At 41.2% G+C, this 19398-nt stretch overlaps 1 protein-coding gene across 21 annotated transcripts in view; it reads right to left on the bottom strand.

Moving 5' to 3' along the window:
* Positions 1-19398, bottom strand: part of LOC111573927 (receptor-type tyrosine-protein phosphatase F) — a 169119-nt gene that overhangs the window by 3072 nt on the left and 146649 nt on the right. For all 21 annotated transcript variants that reach the window (XM_055014182.1, XM_055014181.1, XM_055014186.1 and 18 more), the window contains 9 exons: positions 15312-15435; positions 14767-14942; positions 10063-10182; positions 9195-9349; positions 8275-8560; positions 7082-7260; positions 2739-2865; positions 1451-1576; positions 113-267 (listed from right to left, as the gene is read on the bottom strand). In XM_055014182.1, coding sequence (XP_054870157.1) covers positions 113-267; positions 1451-1576; positions 2739-2865; positions 7082-7260; positions 8275-8560; positions 9195-9349; positions 10063-10182; positions 14767-14942; positions 15312-15435 — 1448 coding nt within the window. The remainder of the gene's footprint in view (positions 1-112; positions 268-1450; positions 1577-2738; positions 2866-7081; positions 7261-8274; positions 8561-9194; positions 9350-10062; positions 10183-14766; positions 14943-15311; positions 15436-19398) is intronic.

Below are 19398 nucleotides of genomic sequence, written 5' to 3'. Positions count from 1 at the left end.
TTCTACATATGTACATTATTATTTTTTGGCTTACTGAATTAGTAAAAGCGCAATCTTTAAAGAACACGATCTTCCAATTTATGCCTAACCCTTGCCATGTGTTGCTCCTTACCTGCAGTGTACAGTGATTGGTCCATCCTGTCCAAACTGTTCCTTGGTTTTGTGCACTTGTCCAATGAAATCAATGAAACCTTCTCCGGTTTTTGGCACTCCTTGCTCGGGCCAGTCAGTGAACTGGAACTGGCGGATTGTTCTGGACTGTCCATCCTGAAGGGGTAGCACATTACCAGGTTAAGTACATTTAGGAGGCCCAATGACTTCATAAGACTTTGCAGTTTGCGCTTCACAGATCTCTCTGTGCTTTGAATCTGTATGTGAACTCAACAGGAAACACCCCAGCAGAGGGTCTCAGATTGAGGTTTACAAGTACCAATAATCCTGCTGCTTGTAACTGCAATCATTTAATCATGTAGTTTCTACCTGGGATGGAATATGCATAAAGCTAACGACCTGGCTAGATAAAAACCAGCAGGGATGTGGCTCTCAATAACTAGGATAGATAGATAGACAGCACTGTGGTGTCAGCATGTGTTTGCTTGCATACCTGAAGTATTTCAAAACACATCACTCAGTGCACATTCATTCAATCATTTATTCATATAGGATTATCTAAAGGAAGCAGGTCCAGTCCATTTTGCATAGACACCCTGTGTACACAGGACTATAAAGCAAATTCACAAAGCAAAATATACATTTTGCCAAATACTCAGGCCCACGAGCTCTACTGAAGATGGCACACACGCACACACGCACACACACGCACACACACACACACACACACACACACACACACACACACACACACACACACACACACACACACACACACACACACACACACACACACACACATTAAAGAAAGAGTGAACGTGGGATTAGAGTGCTGCTGTGCTGTGAGCCTTCAGAAGACAGTAAAGTGTATTTATAGCTCATTGAAACTCCTGCATCACAGTGAGTTCCAGCACTGGCCCTCGGGGATTGAGGGCTATGCTTTACGTGTATTTTCCACAGTGATCTTGAAACACACATGCACACGCACACATCCACAAACGCACACAATCCATAGAGGAAGCATACTGTTGCTAAATGCGGGTAAACATGTTTGATGGCGCATTCACTTGATGTCAACCTGTCAGATAAAATAACACGGGATGCGTTCTGATCATCTCTACCTTGAAATCATAGTCGGTATAATTCTTAACACTAGGCACAACTGTCAGCATTTGTATGAAAACCTAAAATTAAAGGTTGCATTTGGGTTGGATGATTGTATTTGTGTAAAATGTCCATCAATCCTCACTCCAAATCCATCCCTCACACCAGCATACACATAGGCACACTCGCAGGGCCAAGCCCACAGATTTTCACACTCAGAGTGAACCCAACATACCCTGGCATCTGTGACTTTGAACTCTCTGAGGATGTACTGAGGCATGTTGTACTCAGCCATTGGATCCACCACAAAGTACTGGTACCTGGCGGAACGCTCTGCTGGCCAGTACTGATGGCACTTCTCCTGCAAGAGAATAAAGAGGCCGAAATTTTCAGCACTTAAAGTTGAAGAATCTTTTTCTAAACACATTCAGGGGAAAAATGACTATACATAACGACTGCCTGGCGTACATCAGAATGATAATTTTAGCATGGGTTACTGTACGTTATTAGTCATTTTGAGTCATATGAATATTTCTGCTTATACAAGAAAATCTCAGTAGACTAATCTGTGGTTTTGAAATATTGTCTGATTCATCATAGGTGACAAAATATTTACATCATTTGTTTTTGGTCTTCACTATAGTGATGAAGTGCATGAGAGCTTTTCTTTTAATCAGCTGTGATTATATCTCAGGGCGATAAAAGCTGTAAAACGCAGCTGAGTGCTGTCAGAATTACCTGCATAATGTAAAAAACTGTTTAGGTGATGATATTATAGGTGTAATCAAATTAACAATAGGAACAGTAAAATGGAGTAGACTGAAGTTTTGGGAAATGCATTTTTTTGCTAGCGTATTAAAAGCTGGGTGCGACCATAAACATCACTCTCACATCTGTCCCCTAAATCTGAAGTTGGAGCCAACAGTTGGTTATTGTAGCTACACAAAACATAAAAAAATATGCCTTCTTCAACCTTTTTGTCGAAGGGGTATGATATGCAAGAAAGGTCCCTAGCTTTAATTAAAGGCAAACTGAGGGAGAATCCAGGAAGTTACATCTGACTTCTGGCTGGCTGTTTCTCTTTGATTGTAGTGTTTCAGCTATAGGCTACATCACCTGTCTCCAGATTGTAATTCAGCATTTTCTAGACTGATAACTCGATCAGCAAGAAAGAAAATATGATTCCCCCTTTAAAATCTACATTTTGTGTCCTTGTCAAGAGGTGTAATACATTTCGACCGTGAGCAAATTCTCAGTATGTTTGGAATGCCACCAATCACTGACAAATATGACACAGTAGCATGCTTGGTTCAGCTGGCATGAATTCCAGTTATGGTGATAAGGAAGTTATTTTTCAACTGTGGCTATTGTTCAGGTTTGGAATGAATTAATATTTGAGCAGTGTGACACAGCAGCTTAGCTGAACTGACTGAGTCTACAAAGGAAGTTTTCATCCCCTGAAATGGTCCAGTGACCTTACAGGCACTGCTTCTACTTATGTTCAGTATGTGTTAATGTATTACCCGGCCCATCTCTCGTAGCTTGGTCAGCATGACAACAATAGTGGAGTTGTGCTCCCACAGCATCCTCCAGAAGTCCTCAGTGGTCTCAGCCAGGGGGCCCTGTGTGGCCAGGTAGGCTTTCTGCTGTCTGAAAAACAAATTCACACAGAGGGGGCAAAGGTTAAATATTACATGTAACAATTATTAACCACATGATGCTTTTACAGCTGGCATTTTAAAGCGTATCACAAAGCAATAACATATAAAAGAGTAAATGATAAAGTAGTTGTGTTGTCGTGGAGTGGTTAGAAAAGGCTGTAATACACACCCTCAATCTGGTGACTAAAGAACTCAAACATATTCAGACCGAAATTTGTTTAAATGAAAATGAACCTGTTGCTGAAGAGTTTCCTATGAATCCACTTTTGTTCTAAAATAGCAACATATTTGGTGGAAATGTACATATAAAGAAATATGTAGTAACATGATGTGAAATGAAAGTGATCAAAAACCAACGCAAACATCCTGTTCAACAGCATTCCATTTTTTGAAGGTTTAATGCCCTATACTGAAACATAGACGTAGAAGTTGGGGGTCACGTAGAAATTTCCTTATTTTTGAAAGAAAAGCAGTTTTTTCAATGAAGATTACATTAAATTAATAAGAAATACAGTCTAGAAATTGTTAATGTGGTACATGATTATTCTAGCTGTAAACAGCTGATTTTTAATGGAATATCTACATAGAGGTACAGAGGAACATTTCCAGCAACCATCACTCCTGTGTTCTAATGCTACATTGTGTTAGCTAATGGTGTTGAAAGGCTAATTAATGATTAAAAAACCCTTGTGTAATTATGTTAGCACATGAATAAAAGTGTGAGTTTTCATGGAAAATGTGAAATTGTCTGGGTGACCCCAAACTTTTGACTGGTAGTGTATATACTGAAAATTGAACAAAGCAAATTCCTGCCCATCTAATGTACATGATGAATAATTCATGGTTGCTATGATCGTCCTAGAGCAATTCCAGCCTATATAGAGGCTTTCTTTGTCCTTCCTGTAACAAAACACAGAATTAGAGAGAGCGCTCGATATGTTCACAAAACTAGAGATGAGCTCATCCACTGAGGTGCCAGAGCTGTACTGGTGTCCAATGTGACTTTGGTCCAGCTCAGTAGCGCTTTTGTCAAACAGCAGGTGGCAGCAGCACGCTGATCATCAGACAGAGAGGGCTGAATAATCCAACAGACACATATGCATAATTGTACACACGCACACACACACACACACACACACACACACACACACACACACACACACACACACACACACACACACACACACACACACACACACACACACACACACACACACACACACACACACACACACACACGGCGGCACATTCAGGTGCAGGCATTTGTGCATGCAATAGCTTTAATATGTATATTCAGACCCGCTGCAGCTCACACACACACATGCAGTCACACACTGTGCCATGGCTGAACAACTAATGAAGGTGCTGCAGGCAAAGCACTAATGTGGAACCAGGAGATTAGAATATGCTCAGGGCCTCACTCACTCAAACACAGAAACAACAGATTGGTAGTGAGGAGAGGAGATGACATACGAGGAGGGGGAGGCAACAGAGTGAGGAATCAAATTAAAAAGACGAAAACGGAATGAGAAAGGCGAACTGTGGAGCAGAGATGTACAAAGTACAGTGAGGATGTGGAGAGGAGATGAAAAGAGCGAGAAAGAGTTCTCTTCAGCTGGTCATCAGAGTGCAATAAATGATTCACTGCTGAGGATGACAGGAGAGTAGAGGGAAAAGACGAGACAAGACAAGAGGAGAGGAAAAGCAAAAGGGACTTTGTGGAGCAGAAAAGAAAGAAAAATGCAAAGCTAGGCAGGGGATGAATGCAAAATTTCAAATTGATAGGGTAGACCCTTCTAACTTCCCTATAAAAGGGCCCCCAGCCAAACAGAGACAATTCTAACCGCATCACACAATACGGACTTCTCTGCACAGTGTCCCGATGAGCGTGTTGCCAAAGAGCACAAAGCACTCTCTGCATCATCCCACACGAATGCAGAGCTTGAGGGCATAGTGTTTCATTTCAACCTCATTACGATGCTAAAACTCCAGCCTGCATCGGAGCATATCCAGGGCTCGTGCCCCTGATAGCATAGCTGGAATCAATGGTTCGCCTCTCATTAGCTTAGCATATTATTGGCTTTTCTTAAAGGCACTGGGGTGAAGGGCACTGGAGGCCCCTGTTTAGTTTTTATTTATGCCCGCGTTTTAAAAGCGGCTTAATTACACAGTGCCGCTGGTGCACACAACAGGTCCCCACCCGGATGTCTGTCTGCCATGATGTTTGGATGGAAAATTAAGATGGTGAGTGAGAGAAGAGGGAAGGAGGAGAGAAAGAGAGAGGGAAAGAATGCAAAGGAGACAGATTAAGGAGTAGCACAGAGAGAGACAGAGATAGAAAGGGGTAAAAATAAAGGAGGAACAAGATGATAAAGAGAGAAAGAGAGTGAATATGACGGAGGGAAGAAAAAAAGCAAGGCGGGTTTTGGAAAACACTTCATTACAATACTCTCATGCTGCAATTATGCTATTTACACTGCAACAATGGAGGGTCGGCCTCTGCGGAGCACCTTCTCATTAACAACAGGACGGGGGGGGGGGGGGGGGGGGGGGGGGGGGGGGGGGGGGGGGAGTCAGGAGGTGTTGTCTCCGTCACGGCCCAGTACGAAGCACAACCCCATATGGGCTAAATGGCATTTCACACTTGCTAAATCCATCCCTTCATATAAACCACAGAAGAGTCAGCTCTGTCTGTCACTGCCCATACTTATATAGATATAAAACAGAGAGCTGCCTTTTCATCTTCCTCCCTCTAGGAAGCAATTTGAACTCACAGAGCACACGAGGACACAGAGTAGCTTTGATATAAAAGTGGTTGTGGCTCAGCAAACAAAAGCCACACTGACAGATCCAGGAGTCATTGTTGCAACTGGATACTGCCCACTGCAGCCTCATCCTCAGTCCACTCCCATACAACCTGCTTCCAACATATTTATTTAGTTCACTGTGAATACCTATTGTATTTTTCACACCAGGAACAATCTTCGATGGCAGAAAATAACTGTAGACTTGTGCAGTCGGGACACTATCAGGATAGCGATACAGTTTCAGTTGTGCTGTGTCTCCAGGTTGCCGGGTTTGAAATAAATCGATGACTGAAGTTAAAGTGTGGAATTTCAGTTCCAATTTAAGAATGTTTACATCAGATAAGCCATAACCAACTATATTCGATAAAGCCTTCCAGTTTGGGAGACAGATCAAAGCTGAAAAGGTTGATGTGTTGATAATTAGGGTCACTGTATTTAATATTTTGTTCCAAATCCTGCTCAATCAGTGTCTGCCTTAAGTTTGTAACTCATTAATATCAGACACTCATTCCTTCCTGGTGATGCTCTGCTAGGCCTGAATGGCATTCATCTTCATTTGTTTTCCTTTAGTCTGGTCCTATGTCTAAAAAGGGCTGAGATGCCTTTACTATTAGTACTTGTAGTGACCTTAAACAATGATAAAGGATTAAGCTGGTGTTATTCTGTATGCCAGCAATGAATTAATCACTGAGAAGTATTGCTTCTGTAGCCATAGCCTGGCACCAGTTATTTTTCTGGGCTGTAGCTCTTTATTGTTGTCCAAAAACTGTTGAAAATACATCAACACACTGTTGCTCTGGATGACATTCCTTCATTACTGTGAACATCAAACTGCAGTATTTTGAGCCAATCCCACATACAGGTTCTATCAGAAACCCAGACTTGTAGTACGAGCAAGCAGGTACATGCCTACCCTGGCTTGAATGCTACCACCAACAACTGGTGTTTTGCAGCAGGCAGTGGTAAATTGTAGAACATGCTCTGATCTGATTAGTTCTTCAAAGTGGGATTCAGAAAAATGCGCAGGATATGTGCTGGTATTTTTCCAACTTGTGTGCTACCAGGCAGAATGTGTGTGCACTTAAACATGGGATATACACACTATCTTACAATAGTCCCCAGCAAAGAAATTATTGCCTTGAAACTCTATATAAGACAGCATTGTTGTGACCTACTTTTTAATACTCATGTTTTTTTACAATTAACATTTACAGTAGGGACAAATAGGCTTTGGGCTGTGCCAAAAGTAGCACAGCATTTGCAGTGAAACTAATGCATTATTGGCTTTTGGTCTTCTCATGGAATTTGTTGATGAGAAAATAACACTTGTCACAAAGTGAGCTCCTTCACTGCAGTCATTAAACTCAGCTCATCCTGAAGATGCATTTGTTTGCTGACCTGTAGCCATCAATGCAGCTGGCGTTGATGTAGTCAGAGCCCTCGACACCACGGATGGGCTGCAGGCAGACACGTGTGGACTCAAAAGGCATGATGTTGACCAGGCGGTTCTTGAACTTGTTGCAGGGCAAGTTGGCGCTGATGAAGCGTGATGTGTGGGCTTTGGAGTTGGCCAGTCTCTGATTAACAAAAGGTGGGAAGAAACCAGACAGGGTGAGGGGAGAAATGAGTAACCTGAAGTAAACATACAAGGTACCCTGACAAGCGTTTGTTCAACTAAAGGTTTCATGTCACAATAAATAATAAATTCCTACAAGAGAAGGGAGGCTATTTTAGATATCTGCTGATAGGTATAAGTAAGTACAAAGGAATCGTATCTTAGGAGTCCCAGAGCTTGCTTAGAGGGTTGTGGGTGTGACAAGCTCAGTGTTGGCAGAGGACAGAGCACAGATGGACAACACAGAAGTGTGTGTAGACAGTCGTGGTGCTCCTGCAGAATTTTGTGTGTGTGTTGTGGCCAGACTGTGTGGGCATGGAGGCTGTGGCCCCCACGTACGCCGCAATCATTCTCTTACTCTTTCATTCTCCATTGTTGGCAGGAGTGTAGATGCTATTATCACTTCAAACAGAATGGATCATGGTCATAAGAGGGCTAATGGCAGAGCCGCGCTGGGAGGAAAGTGTGTAATAACATCACAGTCAATGGCTATTGACAGAAGGTGTGTGTGTGTGTGTGTGTGTGTAACTGCGACCTTGAACACCAGCTGTGTGTATGTGCCAGTGTCAGTCATTTTGTAACTCTCCACGTGTAGGTGTGTTGATGTGTTTTGTTGTTTATTCGTGTTTGTTCTGGTCCGTATGTCCGTGAAACATGTGTGTGTATGTACTGATGCTGCTGTGCGAGCTGCAGGAATGACTCAGCACCAATGTCATTGACATAAATTGCTGTGCATTGGCTGATTTTGTGAAAGAATTACTTGTGACACTGACATGTGACATTCTGGACACTGTGCAACTGCAGCCTGTTTTATTTTTGACAAAGGTAAACAATAAAAGCATCAGTGCAGGGATTTTTTCAAATCAGTGATTTGTGAAACAGACAGAAAAATAACATTATCTTTGCATTTTTGTTGCTGACTTGTTATCACACCATGAATTCCGCAGTATTTGTCTGATATGTGTACTTCACTCACCTTGAACTCCAGCTCCATAGCAGTGACTGTCTCACCAGGCGGAGCCTGGGTGAGTTTCTGGATGTGGGCGTAGAGGTTGCGTGCTGGAACCTCAGTGTTGCCGCAGGTGGCTGCCTCCAGTAGGGCCTCATGGATGAAGATGTACTGGTCCTCGGTCTGGACCATATAGTTCCTCTGGGCACGCATGCATGTCACATGGCCGTAGATGTCTACTGACTTCTCGTGCTTCATGCGCTCCAGCATGGCATCGATTACAATGAAGCAGCCAGTCCTGCCCACACCCGCACTGATGGAGAGCAACAGAGAAAAGTAAATAACCAGGGTTCACTATTTCTTCAGATATTCACCATAATATGTCAAAAGATGCATCGATCAAAAACGGATATGCATCTTGATACGCTGAGAACAGCATTGTGAGTTAAATATCTGTCCTTCCATGTTTTCTCTCTGCACTTGAACAGCTGACAACTGGACATTCTGCCCTCAATCCAAGCTAACTTACACCTGAAAGCACAAGAGCTGCAAAATACAAAGAATATTGCCACAGACTAGGATTGTGGCGGCATCCTGAGAGACATTTTAGCTGACTGTAAAATATGCAACACAACACATTATTGAGACAAATCAACTGTGAAAGAAAACAGGTGGTGACACCAACAACAAGATTCCAACATCTCTCTTCTTATTGATGGTACAGCATACTTGCTCTGCCCCTTGATATGAAACATTCATATATACTATTCTGAAAATGTTACTTATTAATTACATGTTCATGTAATTTCAGTATAAATTTATTATGGTTGATTAATACATTTTGCTCATGTAACGTTTCATGACACTGGCAGGGACAGTGACAAATAAAATGATAAAACATACAGTATAAGGATATTACTGCTACACAGTTTCTCTCGTGTACCCACCTGCAGTGGACCACCATGGGCCCTGCATCTGGAGGGTTGCAGGCTTTTACCCGTCGAAGGAAGGTCAAGATGGGGGTGGGATACTCAGGCACCCCATGGTCTGGCCAGGCCATGAATTGGAACTGTCTTACTTCTCTCTTCTCACTGGAGCCATTCTGTAGGAGAATCAGTAGTCAGTCAATAAGAAAGGTGTTTTAGTGGGATGCTCTGACAGTAAATTGTAAGTGACTGCTTTTCAAAGAAAGACTTCTCATTCTGACAAAGTATTTTCTGAAATTTTACAGTTAAAATTTGAAAAGCACAAGTAATTTCACTGACAAAAATGAAACTATCATGTGGTAATGTCTTCATATTCAATGTCATAACTTTTATAACAGCACATGATGCATTCTACTTTTAGTGCTGTGATGCAAGTGTAGGTACAGATAACATGTAGCATTTTTAAAGTGTGTGGTTTCTCTGAAATGGTTTCTTGTCATTGTCGCTATTCCTGATTGAAACCAAGTAATCGCTAGAGATTTACATTTAATTAGGATTTATAATAATGTTTGAAATTGTAACTGAGTAATGGAAAAGGAAATGGAAGAGGACAAATAAAGGACAAACCATCAGTTACATTATCATTGCAGTGAAGTATATGAATTAACATGAAAAAAATGTAATCTTTCACTGCATGTCAGAGAATGGGAGATAAATCAGTGAAAAAATGATTTCAGTGGTAATAGCCTTTAACTGTCTTCAGAAAATGAGAAATTACATTTTAAATACGACCCCAGCACTGATAACTTCAATTACCTTTTGGGGACATGTCATTCAAGACTATCACTTGCTATATGTTAAACTACAAATGAAAAGCGCAGTACTTTACCTTGTAGAGGGCGAAGGTGCGGACGCTGTAAGTGGCCAACTCCACAGTGTCCAACATGGTGACCTGGATCATGCCGTAGGTCTCTGTTCCTCGTGACGGCCAGTACTGGTCACACTTCACCTGGCAGAGCAAGAGAGAGAGGGCACACTGTCAGGAGAGAACTGCTGCTAACATCCGCCACGAGGCCCGTGAGAGGCTTGTAGGATCACACTGATTAACAAGGAGGGAACATTAAAGAGGTCAGATCAAAGGCTTTGTCCACTGTCCAATTAAAAACTGAAGACTCAGAGTTGGCTCCTGTATCTACTAAAAATTACCACCAGTGAATCAGACTTTTGCATGCACATTACTGTGCATCTGCATTTGAAGCACGCTTCAAATGAGCATTAAAAAGCCCACTTTGTGTTTTACTAGTCTGTGATCATTTTCAATTAGCTAATTGTCGGGTGGTTCACAACCCTTTGTCATGTATGCTTTTGGCGCATTTGTGATGATTGGGTGATGCATTGTGGAAAGAGATGTGTCTAAAAGTCTCATCTGGCCTGTCATAAATGGACAGCAGGTTCAGCCACCTGGCCTCATATGTGCACAGAACACACTTCAGTGTGTATGAGACAAAAAAATCCAACAAAAACAAAACAAAAAAACTGTGGTTGTGCATCACTCTGTGTATCTCTGAAAATGACAGACGGGTTTTCATGTAATAATTTTTTTACTTTATTCTTTATCATTTGGCAAGGTGCAATTGGCATTGCATTGCAACAAGAAAGAATTGTTGACTGTTGCCTTCTTCAACCAGAAATCTATATGAATTCTCCCTCACCAGGTAGACTATTACTGGCTGTCATTGGAGTTTGACTCTGTATTGCAAACAGTAGTAATAGGCTGCCTGCTCTGGAAATATTGGTATATGTCCTACATTGATGGAAAAAAGTAGTCAAAAATAGGCCACTTTATAATATTTAATTGTTCACGTGGTCTCTGACTTTGTAGAGGCAATGAGTCACACCATTATCTAAACACTCTGCACAGCCAGCTGATTGGTCTTGCTTCTAGCTTCTGGGATCTCAGCGGATGTTTTCAAAACTAAATTCTCATTTGGAAACAGTTCAGGTTCAGTCTGCCCACCACGTGTCTTTCAGAAGAAGCAGAACCAATTTCCAGTCAGTTAGAGGTACTCTGACTAGTAGCATGACTGAAAAAGCTAAAGTAAAATCAATCATTTCAGAGAGGCACCAAAACTCTGAGCTAGAATTTTACATATAGAGACTGAACAAATGCAGAAACTAGACTAGAACTCACTACTATTGATTTAGAAAACCTGAGAGGAAAGAGGTGGCATGGGTAAGCTAATTATATTGATACTCCAGTGCGGAGCTGACATTTGGAAGCACTTTGGCTGTCTCAGTGAGTTGGTACAAATTGACAAACAAAATGCGCTAAAATTCCCCCCCTCACATTTCACCTCCCCTGGCGACAGCTCCCATTCAGAGACAGAGGCAGACCTTGCAGGAGAAACTCAATTGAGTGATGGGGAACTGCTTGCAGTACAAACATATGGATTAGCAGTCACCACTGTAATGAATCTCTGTGCTGTCTGAGGTTGGGTGGCATATTCTCCCTTCCAAAGACACACAAACTGATACAGCAAGACACACACACACACACACACACACACACACACACACACACACACACACACACACACACACACACACACACACACACACACACACACACACACACACACACACACACACAGGCCGCAGGTTTCACTATCTTCTGCTTCTGCTTTGAACCTTGCTCCTGACGTCGTCATCTGGCCTTTTGCAGTGGGCCTTCTTATCTAATCACACAACCACACACACACACACACACACACACACACACACACACACACACACACATACACACACACACACACACACACACACAAGTGAGTAATACCTCTGGTCTTATTTCAAGCCCTGACCTTTTAGGGTTTTACTAACTGGTAGTGCAAGAGGAAGCTGAAATTTGCCTGCTGCTGGATCTCATCATATTTGTCAAGCTTCTGCTCTGTTTGGCATCAGACATCAATCTAGCTGGGTGGTGGGAGGTTGACTCATTCACCATATGTGTCTGAGTGCGCTTTTGAGAGAGAATCAGACAAATAAAGAATGTGCATTTATGTGGGAGGAGTCTACAAAATAACAGAAATCCCTAGCAATGCCATGTATCTAATTTAAAATACAAGCAGCATTTTGTAATGTTTGGCATTTATATTAATACATTTCTATTCATTCTCAAACTGGAAACACTATTTGTTTGATGTAGTTTTTCTGTTTTTTTCAGGATGGGCGCATTTATTGGACACAGATGATTTAGGAGACAGTTTAATCAATTTAATTCAGTGGTACCAGTCCTCTACTGCATACACATAATAGTAGTGATAATTATCATTTCACTAAACATTTGTTCATCAATATAGTGTAATTGTAATTTATATGTAACATAAAAAGCTTTATGTAGCTGTTAACATACATCACATGGTGAATTCCATGAACAGTATAAATGTCAGCAATGCAGATAAAACTCTTTTGGGGAGTTTGAGACTGGAGTTCATCACCCTGTCCTGGTTTGAAAGTGAAACTTCTACTGCAAAGCTTATCCCACCCCCTTTGTGATGTCATCCAACAGATTTCGATGTAGTCTAAAATGAGTGGGAAAGAAATGTTCCCATCCTGAGTTGGTGGAGAGCAGGTTTGGTTCTTTGTGGCTCATTCCACAGTGTTGGCAAGCCAGTCGATTTTTGTGTAGGTGGTGGGGATAGGCTTGGAGGCTGTTTCATTTCTCGTTAAGTTCCTTATGTCGTGGCATTTAATTTTTTTTTATCCTTACTTGTGCATGTGTAGCTGCAACTGTGGAATCAAAGCAGTATAGCTTGTTCATCTGTCGCAGGGTTCTGACTGCCACTCAGACAGACTAAATCCTGTATATAGTAAGGCACTTGTGAGAATGTGTGTCTGTGCTCGCCATCAAGTAAATGTGTAATAAAAATCATCTTATAAGCATATTTGTGCTGAAGATACTCTCCAAGGTACAGATAAAGGACCTCTGTTCCAAGAATGCATATTGCGCTCACAGTTTGCTTTAATGATTGATTGCACTGATGGCTCAAAATTAAAACAGATATGTTTTGAAGGATGGCAAGTAATTAAGTCTTCACTTTGACGAAACAATTGGATTTTTACAGAGTCAGCACAGATGAAGTGAGCTTCAGGTAATGATCCTCTCCCCTAAAACCTCAATGCCTCGGATCCTGGAAAGGAATCATTCTATTTACATTCTCTGTTACTTCCAGTTCTTAGTCTGGGGACTTTCTTTCATGAGGGCACCGTATGCACACACTAATAAAGCACCACATATTGGCAAGGCTCCATGATGAATATTTTCCTCCAAGGAATTCATGAGCATGATTTTCAGATGGTAATTAAATAAACCCATTCCAATTCTAAATCTCAAGTTACTCATGTGCTTGCATTATGCCTTTATTAGTTTGTATGTATTTTAGAAGCACAGAAATGTTGTTGGGTGACAATCCTCTTGTAAGACCAACTTCAAAAATGTCATTATAACGCTGTGGGTTTTGCAAGACAAATTGAAAACAAACACAAATGAGACTCGATGCCTATGAAACCTTGGTATTGTGTTGAGAAAAGAAATATGTGGCAATAAATTATAGAACTCTCCAAGCCTTTCCAAAGACATGAAAATCAGCATGCATCATTTTAAAAAATCTAAATACACATGCGCATAATGTGGCTGAAAATTGTTCTTACTTTCAATATGCAAAGTTGCCATGGTAACTTCATAAATGTCCAACAAACAACAGGAGTAAAAATTGGGAATGGTAAAAAGCTATTGTGAAATGTTACTTCACAAACAAATTTGGAAAGAATTCATGCAGATGTTTTCAGAGATCTCAGAGATTCAGGGAGAGAAGCAGCATGAGGTGATAGTATCCACAGAAAACCTAAATATTCTTTGAAGTCCTTGTGACTTTGATCAGACTGACAAATCCTGCTTTTACAGTAGAACCGAGTGTCTATATGCCTTCAGGCATTGTTGAGAGTAAAGTTCCTCAGTGTCAGGATACATAAATATATACATACTGTAAAAATTTCAGGTAACTCCATTTTTGGCCACATTTCTACTTCTAAACACCAGTTGTGGTATCTGTTGGAGAACTGTCGACTTCAATGGCCTTAAGTTCTACAAAGCAGTCATTTATTTTTCTCCTAGTATTCCACCTCATAGCAGATACTGGCTGGTTGGTTTGCTCATTCAGCACTGGTGAAGGGCATCATATGAAAAAATGACAGATTCATAGTGCATATTTCAACTGTACAATAATGATGACGTTTCATCACAAGAAAACATTTCTGCTTTGTTTATTTACAGCTTTATCACGAGGATATTAAGTAACAGTTATTTCTTTTTTGTGACTTATTATTCACGATTAATAATCTACTGTAATTGAACTCTGATGTTTATTATGAAAAAATTACATAATCTATGTAAATAACCCTTTCAGTGGGCACACGTCAGTAAATCAGTGCATAATTGATACATTGTACAGGAATTAACTGTTCATGAATGAAGTCAGTGGTGGGTGGCCTTATTTGTCAGTGTTTTATAGTAAATGACAGTGTTTCTCCTTACCCGAGACTTCTCCTCCAGTCTGGTCATCATGATGATGGTGCTGGATCTTTGCTCCCACACCATCCTCCAGAAGTCACTAAGTGTCTCTGGCAGGGGCCCCTGAGTAGCGATGTAGGCATTCTGTTTCCTGTAGCCGTCGATGTAGTTGGCATTAATGTAGTCACTGCCTGGGACAGCTGTAACAAAGAAAAACAATGGTGATATAACTCATATTACAGTCATGTCACACACATTTAATCAGAATCATTTTAATCAAGACAAATGACACATCTTTTTTCTTTTCTTTTCTTTTCTTCCACACTGTGCAAAAAATAATCTACCTCAGTCAATCACCTATGATGCATGGTACTTCCAGTTTACATGTCATAATCAACACTATTTACTGAAACACATAGGGCACATGGCTTTGTGGTTAACACTGTCAGTTTTTAAAGCAGCAGTTGCAGGCATACAAAATGTCCTTGGTACATGTGAAAGAGGACTCAATCGATGGTAGTCTCAGTCAATGGCTATGTGAGAGGTTAAGTGGTTACATGAGCTCTTACCATCAACAGAGGTGAGCACCACTCTGGAGTGGTCATAGGCAATGACGTTTGCATAGCGGTTCTTTGGCTTGTTGACTTCCATGTTGGAGTTTTCCCAGGTAAACTGCTGGCCGGGATCAATAGACTGCGAGAGAGGGCAGCGGAGAAAAAAGAGAGTGCCAACAACAGACAGAGAAAATGATTACAATAAAATGGACAGAGACACAGTGCAAAAAGAAAGGAAAGTAAACAGAAGCACAAAGGGCTCTTGAGTATTAGATTGGTACAGGGATAGGGCAAAATTACCTTGCTGTAACTCATTCAGCAGCAGTATGCTATGGACAACAAAGCCCTTAAATGGAACACAGACTCACATCATGTCTCTGAGGGTTTATATTGTGTTTGACATTGTGTAAACCGAAACTAAAAACCATCATACTACAAGCTGCACTGCAGCTGCTATTGGTGGATTAACAGGTTAGGTATTTGTTTAACATTTGAGGTCTTGAATACTAATGAAGTAGAATACACTTGCTTTGGTGATTTAAATCAGCTAAAAAAAAAGGCTACCATCCATCGATTTAGCCAAGGGAACGAACACATGACTTCATTTCTAAACCCAACATGAGAATGTTTTTAAGCTAGGAAATGAATAAGGTTTGACTGAAGCCATAAACACCCTCTCTTCTTTTGTGATGAGAATTAAATTATTCTCAGAAGTCACAGCATGATTTCTTGTGGTTGTCATCTTTTGTCTTTCTTTTTTCATCTTCTATTTCTGTTGCCTTTCTCATTCTGTTTCTAACTCTCTCTTACGTCATTTGTCTCTTGGGCTGACATGACAGCAGACTGCATACATATTGATCTGGGGAGATATGTGATGGCCTCCTCTCCCTTGCTAGATAATGTCACAGAGTCTCTTGTTATTCCATATCGATCCTCCTCAGCTCACACCGGAACCATGTCCAGTAATTCCTTACGCTTTTCGCCTCGCAAATCCAGAAGGGGTTAGACTGACACCTTCAAAATTTTGCGCTCACTCTATGTGGCTATACCACTAGATGAATTATTAAAGGTGATCTTATGTCACAACCTTAAAGCTTAAATGTAATAGTAATAATTATTGGGTAATAGATAAAATAAAGGGGTCATGGTGAGGCCAGGGGGTGATAGGAATAAAGATCGCCAGCCAAAAAATGATGAGAAAAGAGGATTTTAAAAATTATGTCATTCTGACGTGCACAAGACAAGTGTAGTTCTTCTTAGTAGAACAGTCAGCTAATTTGTAAATCAAAATTCCTGAAATTTGAAATCCAAATTGTAATTACCTACAAAGAATTTTCTACCCCTCACTATATTATCCTATGCAGTAAAGTGGCATAAACATAGGCAAAAACAAGGCATTAAAATCACACCAGTCAGCCACAATATTAAAACCACTGACAGGTTAATTATATAACATTCATCATCACGTTAAAGCACATAGCAACAACATTCCCCCAACAGCACAATGCATGCTGCCACACTGCAAAACTGCTCAGGAACGACCCAAGGAACCTGACAAAAACCTCAAGATGTTGACCCAGTTTCCAGACTCCCCTGATCCCAATCTCTGTGAGCGTCCATGGATCCATAGAGGAACCAACAGGTAGCACTCAAGACTCAAAGGATCTGTGCTAATGTCCCAGTGCCACGCACTGCAAGACATCCTCAGAGGTCCTGTGTCCATGTCCTCATGCACCAGAGGTGTTTTGGGGATCCTGTACAATATTTGGTGCAATGTTGTGACTGATCAGTGTCTATTCAAGCTTGTTTGGACTTTTGCTTCTACAAAAATCCATGGACATGTTGTTGTTTCTGAACAAGATATGAAAAATGTAGAGTGCTCAAACGCCAGAAATCTTTCACTACAGCTCCAAATTGCTCTGCAGTGAGAATCACGGGGGCATAGGCCTATTGCTGCTGATGAGCTCAGCACTGCCAATTTCTCTGACCATGTTGAAGAGAAAGATTTCATTTGCAGTCAAAACATGTCATACCCATTTGAGAGCTCAGTGAACACAGAAGGCATACTAGGCGGATGACAACTAGCAAACAAGTTAGGTAGTAATAGTAGAATGAAGTGAGAAGCAAATGCACAAGGTGTTCTCAGAGACACAGTGGAAAAACTTCCAAATGTACATAATGATAGTGCTATGATGACTGCAGTGTGATCTGCTTCCTGCGACAAAAACACTGTCAGGGGAGCTGCAGCATGCTTGATTGACAAATTCTGCTCATTACCCAGTGTGCTCATTGCTCAGTGTGATGCGGACTGGCGTTGGTAGTAGAGGAAGTGTCAGGCTGCCTCAAACATCAGGAAGAGGAAGTGGTGATGTCTCTGCAAATTCTGTGCCTTGGGGTAAAGAGCAACGGGAGCAGCTGATAAACGTGACTGTGACAAAGCGCCATGAGCTCTGCAACAGAGCCTCGACTGGCACAAAGATGAATGGCCATCTGCCGGACGATGGAGGGGGTCTTCCTTGGCTTGGAATGACTGGAGCAGGGAGGGAACAGGGCCGGGCTGGCTGCCTACAGTCATACAAGCCACTTTTCTGGCTTGGTTCGTTTACACTAACTCAACAGACTGGGAGAGTGATGTGCTGGAGAGGCACTGAGCAACCAAAAAATAACTTAATTGGGTGCAGATTTTTACTAAGGCCTAATTATGTCCCCAGTTGGCTGCTAATTTCACAGTCATCCACAAAAAAATCCATTAGAACCAATACTACTTACCATGTGTAGATGTAAAACTTTGCAAACACACATACATTTTATCATACATTAAAGCTGCTCCTTCTTGCAGATTTCATTAAAACTATAGTTTTTTACGTTTTAGTCTACCATCATTGATATTAATGGGATGGGTAAAAAAAAAAACAAACAAAAAACAGAAGCAACTTCTTGCAATATAATTCAGCTGAACCACAAGCCACAGCCTCCATAATGAACAAAAAATCATGAACATTGTAAATAATATTAAAGGACCAGTATGTAAGGTGTATGAGCATCTTGTGCTGAGGTTGTTGATTGTAACCAATTCATCACTCTCCTTTTCCAAGCAAGTATGAGAGCCTACGGTGTATCAGCGTAAAAAAGTAATAAAGGCTCCTTTTGAGTCTTTTCTGTTCTGGGCTACTGCAGAAACATGGCGTTCCAACATGTAGGTCTCTATGGAGGAGTATCTGCTCCCTACATAGTCAAAGAGACCCTCTAGCACCTCCCCTCTTCATCATCTGCTTAGACTATGCACTGAGGAATGCATGGACTGACCCTAAAGCATTGTCAAAGTAGAAGACACCCTGACAAATTCTTCCCAGAACTTGCATTTGCAGATGACATTTCCCTCCTATAAAACATTCTCAGTGAAGCAGAAGACCTTCTGCATCGGAAAAGGTGATGATTTTCTACATCTTGGAGGCCACACCAACAAAGAACATGATATAGAAACAAAAATTGGTAAAGCTTGGGGAGCATTGCACTCTCTGACAAAAATATGGGTATCTCCATTTAAAAGGGCAACCACAATGAGAGTATTCAAGGTGTCAGTGGAATCCATCTTCCTTTATGGATCTGACTCTTGGTCACTAACGAAGACACAATCAAAAAGAACTGATGGGACTTATACCAGAATGTTATGGATGGTACAAAACATCTCCTGAAAATCACACCTCAAGTCGCTATATGGCTCACATCCATGCTAGTCAACCATCATCAGGCAACGCAGACTAGCCCCTGCTGGACATGTGGTGAAACACAACAAAGCAGCTGGTCGAGTAAGACCTGATACACTATTTCGTCTTTTTGCATTTTGAATCTCTATTTAGAACCTTCTCAAGATCCAATAGTGCAAAATGCAATTTCTTGCAATTTTTCAATTGGTCTTAAGATTTTGATCAGGAGTGTACTATCAGAAGGGCTGGCAGGCCGATCACAACATTGAGGAAGATGCCAGAAGAAGACACTGGTCTGGAAGGCAAAGAACTTTTGACTGCAATGTTGGACAGAGGGAGCTGGAAGGAAGAACTTTATTCATGTCCTCGATTCCGTCGGATACAGTTAAAAAATA

The sequence above is a fragment of the Amphiprion ocellaris genome, chromosome 10 (assembly GCF_022539595.1).
Source record: "Amphiprion ocellaris isolate individual 3 ecotype Okinawa chromosome 10, ASM2253959v1, whole genome shotgun sequence".
In the NCBI taxonomy this organism is placed as follows: Eukaryota; Metazoa; Chordata; class Actinopteri; family Pomacentridae; genus Amphiprion; species Amphiprion ocellaris.
The sequence above is the reverse complement of the archived record's forward strand: the minus strand, read 5'-3'. Positions and strand labels throughout refer to the sequence as shown.